Source organism: Limulus polyphemus, unplaced genomic scaffold (assembly GCF_000517525.1).
Source record: "Limulus polyphemus unplaced genomic scaffold, Limulus_polyphemus-2.1.2 Scaffold2218, whole genome shotgun sequence".
NCBI lineage: Eukaryota > Metazoa > Arthropoda > Merostomata > Xiphosura > Limulidae > Limulus > Limulus polyphemus.
In genome coordinates this window covers 84,787-95,148 of record NW_013667828.1, presented here as the reverse complement: position 1 = coordinate 95,148, position 10,362 = coordinate 84,787, and the positions used below count along the sequence as shown (strand labels likewise).

General features: G+C 31.5%; 1 protein-coding gene across 1 annotated transcript in view; it reads right to left on the bottom strand.

Annotated features, from left to right (window-relative positions):
- LOC106466312 (kinase suppressor of Ras 2-like) overlaps nt 1–10,014 on the bottom strand; it is a 53,128-nt gene extending 43,114 nt beyond the window's left edge. Inside the window, exon 1 of the mRNA XM_022394280.1 lies at nt 9,688–10,014. Within this exon, the coding sequence (XP_022249988.1) occupies nt 9,688–9,846 (159 nt within the window). The 5' untranslated portion in view covers nt 9,847–10,014. The remainder of the gene's footprint in view (nt 1–9,687) is intronic.
- Nucleotides 10,015–10,362: the final 348 nt, after the last annotated feature.

Sequence of the window (10,362 nt, the reverse complement as noted above, 5' to 3'; positions counted from 1 at the left end):
AATGTCTCACCAAGAGTTTTGGCTCAAGAGGTTGCAGCCAACTGTGAAGCATGATGGATTCAGAGTGTTGGCTTGGGGAGCTGTTTGGGTTGGTGGGAGATCGAGCTTAGTGGAGTGCACTGGCAACATAAATTTTGCGAAATACGTCGAAATACTGGAGGAAGGACTCTTGCCATTTTATTCCTCGGGTTTCGTGGACAATAACACAACGTTGTTCCAGGAAGATGGAGCATTGTGTCACACTGCTAGAAACACCCAAAAGTGGCAGGAAGAAAATGGTATCCGGAAGTTGCCCTGGCCGAGCCACTCTCCTGACATGAACTCCATCGAAAACCTCTGGGCCATACTCGACCGGCAAGTCAAGAAATAACTTTGAAGAGTGATCTACTCCAAGTTTTGAAGCAAGAGTGAGCCCAAATCCCACAACCTAAAATTGACGAGATGATTCTCACGAAGCCCCAAAGGATCAACAAACTCCACGAAGTGAAAGGAAGATCTGCTAGATATCAATTAAATTATAAATATATCAATTCATGTGAATATGACTGAAAAATTTCATTTTTTCTGAAAAGGTGGCGTCTATTTACTTGTGACCATGCTGTGTACTTCAGTACATACATTTTAAAGTATGCACTTTGTTTCAGCCATCTTGCAGACCAAATGGCCTGGCACTAATCCACAGATCAGTAGTTGGGAACCACTGTTACAAACATTAAATATTTTATAAGTTTTGGAAGCCCATGGTCAGACTTTTTCTCTGGCAAAATTATATCTATGTTAGTTTTCAACATAAAGAATGGTTTGCCTGGTTAGGTGATTTGTTCAAGGACTTTAAATTAGTTTAAATTTACTAATTTGTTTAATGTACTTATCTATTATTAGGGACCAATTTCCTGAAAACTGAGGTTCAATAAAACATATATAGTTCAACACACCAACAGGCAAGACTTTTTTCTCTTTTACATAAAACTAGAGGTAATCTAACATGGGAATCCCAAGAGGTTTGGATAAATTGTCCATGGGAGTTTTTTGGTGATTAAATTCAGAATATTAGATGAAACAAGTACAAGCTATGGAAGCTCAGGCCCATTGTGATTGCTAGACAAAACTTTTCCCTTTCAGTTATTATCTTGTGGAATGTTATGTTTGTATTCAAAAATCTCTTAACTTTTTATTAAATTATTTAAGGGATGTGAGGGCCCACTAAGGAGGGGTTATATTTAAATTTTACTAGTGAGGTGATATCAGTAGACTGAAAGGTCTAATGTTTGTCTTTCAGAAAGTGTTGTAAAGATATAACTAACCATATCAAATTCAGGTTCAAAAATCAGCTTGGTGTTACGTAGCAGATGGTGTTATCAAATAGGCAATTTTCTGATTGGATTAATTAACTAGTACCATGGGACTATATTTATTTTTAAATAAATAAAAAAAATACTGATAATTTAGGTTACAGGTTATCTTAATCTGCCAATGATATTAAGTTGCTGGTAAAATTTTATAATAAAGATAATGTTATCTTCATTCAAAAAATTAGAGAATTAACTGGTAAATGTACTTCAATATTGAAAAGAAAGTAAACACATATTTGAGGTACAGAAATTTGGAAATAATTATCTGTTGTGCAGAAAGAATGAAAATGTGATTTTTGTTGTTGACAAAAGTCTAATGGCTTCTAGGTGTCTAATCATGGTGACATGTTAACCATATAATTGATTTTTTCTGTCATTATTATGTACTTGAAGAAAAAGAAATAAAATAGTAGTACAACAATTCTCACTTTCTTTAACTTACTTGGAATCTGTCTTTAGTTGCGGTTTTTATTTTATTATAGAAGTAATAATAAAAGAAAGGTTACAAGAAGAGAAGTATTACTAGAACACATACAGACACTAAGGGATCATTTGGTCCTTCAAAGCTGTCCTTGAAATAAAAAAATTTAAAATTTAAAACCATCCTTTACTTTTCTGAAAATGATCAATTCCTCTATTAAAATTAACTGTACACATAGCATGATTGCCACAAAATCATTCCTGTCAGTTCTACACTAAAATCTTAGGGTCCCAATAGAATTCTTAGATATAATGTGAGCATATGCACAAATACAACTCTGGTATTGACCTCCACTGCTGTGAAATGAAACTCATTCCTTGAGTCAGTTACCATAACTGAAAAATAAAACTATCTTAATAGAACCAAATCTTATGCTTGCATCTTTTCATCCTATTATCTTCAGAATATAGCACAACAGAATCAAACTTTTATCTTGCCAATTTCTTGAATAATCTTGTAAACTTCAACAAGACTGCCTCTTAACCTTTTTGTCTCAAGAGAAAATAACATTTTAACCTATCCCTGTAAGATAACCCTTCCATCACCAGAATCATCCTAGTAGCTCTCCTTTGAACCCCTTTCAACAAGTCAATATCCATCCTCATTACGGAGACCAATATTTTACACAGTACTGTATTCCAAGTGAGGTCATACTAGTGACTTGTAATGAGAAACAATGTGGTTGAAAATTCTGAGATACTACAGAAGGCTAAATAGTTATAGATCTGTGTTCTCAGGGGCAAAGAAAATCTACAGATGACCTTTTTTTATTTTCTAAGCTAGTAGGGACTATGAGAGTTTACCTGTTGGTAGTCAGTTTGACTGTGAAATGAAAAGCTATAAAATATAAACATGAAAATTAAAGGCAGTAAGTTTAAGATCTGCTTAAGTTGGCACTCACACCTGACATGCAAACATATTCTTATCTTACATTTATTACGCCCTTCATTACAGGCTTGGTCCCAGGGACCGACCTCATAACCATTTTGTGCTTGTTATAGTTTTCCTACTATAACTTTTAATACAGTATGCATAACTTCACAAAATTTGACAGATTATCATTAAACATAAAAAGGCTTTTGTACACAGAATATCAGATTTTTTCATTAAGGATTTGCTCATGCATTTTTCCTTTTCAAATGTCAACTTTCCCTCATGCAAAGTAATTTTGATTTTAAGATTAAAAATACCTTTATGCATCAGAAAATTGTCACACTTCATTTGGGAAATCTCTACAAACCTCCTAATAAAGGGCAGATAAATATCAAAGGTTTTCTTTTTTTCAGAAAAACTTAATAATTTATCTGTTGTTATTTTCTCTATCTTATCTCTGTACAAGTTTGATCGAATTGACCAACGTCGTAACCACTATAAAAAAGTAGGAAATAAGATTTAAGTTATGCTTTTTACCTTCTAGAATGGGTACAAATTGTAACATGAAATCACAAATGTCTATTCTAAATAGCTTAATGTACTCATTTAGTGAGTTGGGCAAATAGATGGCAAGTAGGTTTTAATTATAATAAATGCAATACAATGCATATGGGTTATCATAACTTGAATTATAAGTATAATTTGGATGGGAATAACCTTAATAGTGTTATGAAGGAAAGGGATCTTGGTGGAATAATCAAACAGCCTCTAAACCCATCCAAGCAATGTGCTGTTGCTAGTAGTGGGGCAAATAGGTTTTTAGGTTGTATCAACAGAAATATTGAATACGAGTTTAAAGAGGTTATAATTTCATTGTATAGATCACTGGTTAGGCCACATTTGGAGTATTGTGTTCAGTCTTGGGCTCCTTACCTTAGGAAGGACACTGAATTGTTGGAAAGGGTTCAGAGGAGGGTTACCAGAATGGTGCCTGGGATCGAGGGGTTATCATGTGAGGAAAGATTAAGATCTCTGAAGTTGTTTTCCCTTGAAAAAAGAAGAGTTAGAGGGGATCTGACTGAGGTGTTTAAAATTGTAATGGGAATTGATAGTGTTAAAGCATCATCTTTTTTCATATTTAATAGTGAGAATAGTAGGACTTGGGGACACAAATATAAATTTTGGCAAGGTCATCTTCAGCTAAGAAAGTTTTATTTTTCTAACAGAATGGCTGGCCTTTGGAATGGGTTGCCATCCGATGTTGTGGAGGCAGTAAATTTAAATGAGTTAAAGATAAAGCTTGATAAGTATATAAATGATAAGGGCTGGGTTTAAGATTTTTTTAATTTATTTATTTGATAGTTTTAGCTTGGTTTAGAGTATGGGAGAGCTGAGATGGACCAATAGGTTTCTTGTTGTCCCTAACCATTATGTTATGTTAGAAATTAATAAAAAACCCATAACTAGAGCACTTTCAAAAGGTGGAACTTTTTTCTTCAGGGGCAAACTGGGAATGGTGGTGTAATCAAATGAGTGATATATATATATATGTATATATAAAGGGAGTTTAATGACATCGTCCAATTTTCCAGGAAATGTTTAGTCCTCTATGTACTGTTGTAAGCGTCTCATTTCCAGTACAATGTTGTCGATGGCGAGAATGTGTGTGAAAAGGTGTTAGGGATATTTTACTTTAGAAATGGCTAAATATATGTATATTTAAAACTATAATTAAAAGTTTTTAAGTAAAATACAGGTGACACCTAAGACTGATTGAAAAAGATATGTAATGCTAATCAATTTATAAAAAACAGGTATGAAAAATTATCTTAAGTAAATTCAGCATTCACATTACATGAAAAAAATAAGCAAAGAATAAAAATTATTTTTTAACAGAGATTAAACCAATGAACGGAGATCACGGATTCCAGGATCTAGAATAATTCTGAAAGGTTGAACAGTGTTTAGAATACAATCAAGGAATACAAGTATTCAAACTACAAAGCAATAAAATATCTAAAAATTTTTTCTAGTAACAGTTTTATCAGTTACTAACATTATATTAACAGTATAAAATACAGGAACAAAGTCTCCCTTGTACACTTGTTTTCATCACTGCATTAAGAACCGCAATGATAACTGTGCTAAGAATAACCAATAAGAAATGAATTTGTTTTCTGTAAAAAAGAGAAAGGTCAGAGGCTTGTTCTCTCTAGAAAAGAGAAGGGTCAGAGGCTTGTTCTCTCCAGAAAAGAGAAGGGTCAGAGGCTTGTTCTCTCTAGAAAAGAGAAGTATCAGGGGTGATCTAACTGAAGTATTCAACGTAACTGAGAAGAATGATGTATCAAATTTTTGGCAGTTTTATTTCTCAAAAAACTTTCAACATGGCTCTAAGATGATTAACAAAAAGGCAGTTAAATAGGTATTTGAGTATTCAATACCAAGCATTAAATTGTAACGTACACTTTTAGTTATTAGCTATCATGCCACTTGTTACGATAAAAACAGATATTAGATTTATTTATGTTTATTCAGGTAGAATACTACAAAAATCTTGTAAAAGAAATTAACTAGTAAGCATGTGATTTACATCTATAATGTAAATGAAAATTAGAAATACTGTGGCCTCTTTACCTAAGGCTGATTTTCTGAAAAGGTTTCAATGATAGGCTCCAAGTATGAACCGAGGGATAGAAGGGTTATCTTACTAGGATAAGTTAATACCTCTCAGTTTATTTTCTCTTTAGCAAATTAGGGTAAGATGTTAATTTAATGAAGTATACAAAATAACCTGAGGGGATCAATACCATAAAGGCCTGTAACTTCTTTGTACTGTATTCTGAAGGTAAGAAGATAATGGACACAGGTTTAAGATCTGTAAAAGATGGGTAGACTCCAGTTACAATACCTTTATTTTTCTAACAGAGTTCTTGGTTTATGGAATGAGTTGCCATGAATAACAGTGGAGACCAGCACTTTACAGGAGGTTAAGAAGGGAATCAATGTTTTTCTGAATAGTAATGGGTGGGTTTAAATTTTTATTTGTTGTGAAGGACAGCCTTCAAAGACCGAATGGTCTCTTGCATCTGTAGGTTATGTAATAAGAAAACATATATATTCATAGATTACAACTGGTAACATATAATAAAAATAAGTGTAAAACAACAGCTGCTAAAATATAGTTGACAAACAGAGGAATCTGCCATTTGTTGTTGGTGCTATACAAACTGAAGCAACAATTCTAGTATTCTCATTTTAACCCTATGGATACGGGTAGGTCAAAGTGTGCATGTCACAACCTTTTTACAATTACTTTCAAAATTTGATTAAACTAATTTATTATCAATGCATGTCAATAAGCTAAGCATCAAAATACAGTTTATAATTTAAATTTTAATGCAAGTTTAATAGTTGATTTCAAAAGGAAATATTTAAATAAATTCTCGATCAGTACCTCTCAGAGTCACATGACATAGTGAAACTGTGACTTCTCATTTGTAAATTTTTTCTCTTCCTTTAAAAGGGCTTCAGATAGTTCAACCTATTAGAAACACTTACTACAGATATCGACAAGCCAGAATATAAATTTCAAACACTTATTTTTTTGCCTTACTAAGATATCACTATATTTGTTCAATGAGCACTGACAGGACCCTGCCATATCCTCTGGCTTGTAGGAAATATCTATAATTCTCTCTACCATTGTTACTTGAAAATGTTTACAAACAATACAAATAGCAAATTCTATACTACATAAGTCACGTATAGCTCATAGTATAGTATCATGTAAGTTTCATTTTAGCAAGAAAAGCCAATAATTTACATGTGTGTCTGGGCAAAATATATTGATCCAAAATGTATTGAAACTTTTAACATATTTATATGTTTGTTATAAAAGCCTAATAGATTAAACTTTTTGGATGCTCTAATCTAATGTTTAATGTATATTTCATATTATAAAATGCATATTTGAAACAATGTGAATTATTTTGGACAATGAACCTGAGGAGGAAAAATTAGGTTTACTAAACCATGAACCTGAGTGCAAAACAACTTGGGGCTAAAGTAAGTGAAATTTATTGTTATATATTTCTACCAAAAGTAACTAAAATTTGCTAATTATAATCTTCTTAGGTTAGATAAGAACATTTATTGAAAAAAAAAAACCCAAAAAAATCTCTCCCTGATGTAACTCGATACTTTGTTTACCATAACTTGCATAAACTCTCGCCAGGTAATTTATTGCTTTGTTACACTAGTCAGACATGGTTCAAAGAGTAATAAAACAACAAAATTAAATAAAAACAATTTTCAACTGTAATGAGTCTGAGATTTTTTAAGATAAATAATTATAACTGTATGTTACAATTTGCAGTCATTGTAGAAAAAAAAATTTTGATTTTAATTCAGTTTTCAACTTCACTATAGAGAATTTTGATAGGGTAGATAAAATAAGAGATAGAATACAAAGAAAAACAAAACTTCCAATATTCATTTAGAAAGTTCTAGAGGTTATGTAAATGAAATATGAAAACTAAGATGAAAAGCAGTATTTTTTTATTATTAGCATGAAAATCGCTTTCATTCACAATGACTCAGTAAATGCTTTGTAAATTAACAGACAAATCTTTAGTGAAAATATTTTATTATTTTGTGTACAACATACTTGTAATGCACTTGATTTTTATGAACAAATTATTCATGTTTCAGATTCATCATTTACTATAAATTTTTCATTTTTAAAAAGCAAATTATTTTTTACCACCATTGTGGAAAAAAAATGGACAAAATCAAGTTCATATGTTGTACAGCTGTACCATAATTAAACAACCATCAACACCAAACTTGTAGCAAAACAATTATGAAGTTTTTGAATGTACAAATATGCCCTAAAATATGCTTAAAATGGTATCAAACTAACATTCTGAGGTATAAATAATCAAACTCAACACTGTACAGTTCTGACAATCACAATTTCATTTGCATCATACCTGGGATTGTACCACTATCTTTAACCATGTGTTTGCAAAATCCTGTAATTAAACTATTTTAGCACTAATTTTTAAAGATTGTGAAATTAATGAAAAAGTTATAATCATAGTCATTTTTTGTAGACATATATAATTGTAAAATGTGATTAATCACAGTTTACTGTGTAAACAGATATAAAAACAGGCAGTGTTTACATGGTACTTCACTTTTGGATACAGCACTTTAGCTTCACTTTCCTCATTACTACATTACTAGTCCAACACTGCTAAGATCCTGTAGAGATGTACTGGAATACCAACACATGAGACTAAAACTCTACAACAACAGTGTTTCTACAAACACTGACACCAGTGACAGGTTTGTTGTTGTTCATCAACCTGCTATAGGCAAGTTTAAATTTTAAGTTCTTTTGGTTGTTGGAATGTATTTTTGATTTTAATTCAACTTTTTCAACCTCACTACAGAGAATTTTGCTACAGTTAATGACAGGGTAGAGAAACTAAGAGATAGAATACAAAGAAAAACAAAACTTCTGATATTCACACTGTAATTCAAATTCATGCTGTAGGCAAGTTTAAATTTTAAGTTTTTTTGGTTGTTGGAATTAATAATAATTTACAAAAACATATATAAATAAAAAACAATACTGATAAACTTTCTCTATATACTGCAAACACACTGACAAATCCCATACTACAAATTAGAGGTGCGACTCTTGAATGCTAGAATGTTGTTTCACTAGGCAATAACATCTTTTACTCGATGGCCAAATTCTAAATTTTGTTTCATGACCTTCTCGGCAAAACTCCAGAATTTACAGATTTATAAATGTATGCATATGACATACTGATATTTAAACTTTCACTTATAATTCTAACAAATTAAAATCAACTAGAATCTGTTTATAAAGGATAATGATAAAACCTTCAGAGCATATATCACACTATAGTAGAACAGAAAATGGTATTTATATTAGAATACCAAATATTACATCATTATTCATAGAATAATAAATGATGTAACCTACCACCATCACATATAATGAATTAAATATTTATCACTACATAAAACAATACAACTGTCAAAAAATCAGTAACTGCTATAACTAAGCAGTGTGACTTCCATATATGTATACAGGTTTTGAGATGAAAAGGATGGTGCCTACAATTTCCTGACTTTTCCAAGTTTAGAGGGAATTTATTAATCTTGCTGACTTTCAACCTTTCTTTAAAATTTCCTGACTTTTCCAGGTTTGTAGCCATCCTGATTTATTACATTTCATAACATGCCTAAGTTTGGTACAAAAATCACACCCTGTTCCCAGTGTGTCTTACATATGGACTAAGCATATAATATGGACCAGAGTCCAATATAAATGTATGGGATGCATGATTTTTGCATTCATACATAACTGAAATGTTTTTTGGCATGTACTTATCACCATTCATATATTATAGTGATATTTTAAGAGCTTCTATCAGTAATTTATTTTATGTATTGAATATTGCTGCTAATAGTACTTTTGTACAATTAAACTTACACAAAATACAGCTTATACAAACAACTGCATTAATTAACGAACCTCATTCTTATGAATAATCAATCTAGAAGAGTGCTTTGAATTGAACGAAAATTATTTAGCAGGTTAGCTCAACTCTATAAAATTAAAAGACAGACACATTAATTAAGAAGAGTTAGAGTCAGAAGATTACCAAGTGAGAAATCTAACAGTTCACTTATATTTTTAAAAACAAAAGAAATAATAATGAAATAGCCTTACATCTAAATAAATTCTTAGTAAATTAGGCTTAAGTAACTAAGTTACAGTATACGCCTAGTACTACTAGTATTACTATTAGTGCTACTTATCACCACCTGCCAAATTAAACACAATACGAAAGACTACACCAACAGGTTTGTTAATTATTATTCCTATTTACCAAATTATATTAAAAGTTTAATTTTATCATAATATCGATGAAATTTTACCTCAAGAGCTTTGATTTCGTGTTGGGTTAACTCGGCGTTTGGTGGACACAGTGTTCGAAGCCCATCGAGATGAACAGCATTTATATCAATCATTGCCTGTGCATTACAACAAGATTCTATTGCCTTTCTAACATTAATGTCGCTATCATCTTCCGCCATTCTGCTAAAATTGAAGACTTAATGTTGAAAGAGAACCATGCATTGTGACTAAAGATGTCAAATAGGGTTACTTTAGAGCCATAGGCGATGAATGAGTCTTGATCCATTCTCAACTTCACTACTAAAAGTCCGACATGATGGACTATTCTGGTATATAACGAGAAATCTCAGGATAAACGTGATTTAGCGAGTTTTAATATCTGAATCACACAATAGAGCCTAGAAATAAACTTAGTAATCTTTAAAAGGGTTCCCACAAGTTGTTGAAAGCCCAACCTTCTTTCAGTTTCAAATAAAGTGTCAAAAAACAATATTTCCATGGGGAAAAATCTAAAACTTTTTACATACTGCTCATCCTACAAAGTGTTGCACACCAAAATATAATGTAAAAATTAAAAACCCTTATAAATTATGCTTTCTAAACTTCAGACAATATTTGGAAAACAAACATTATACTGATATTATTTATGTTCTGCTACTTCAAACAAGTACGTTTATAAATCTTAGGATCCCAGT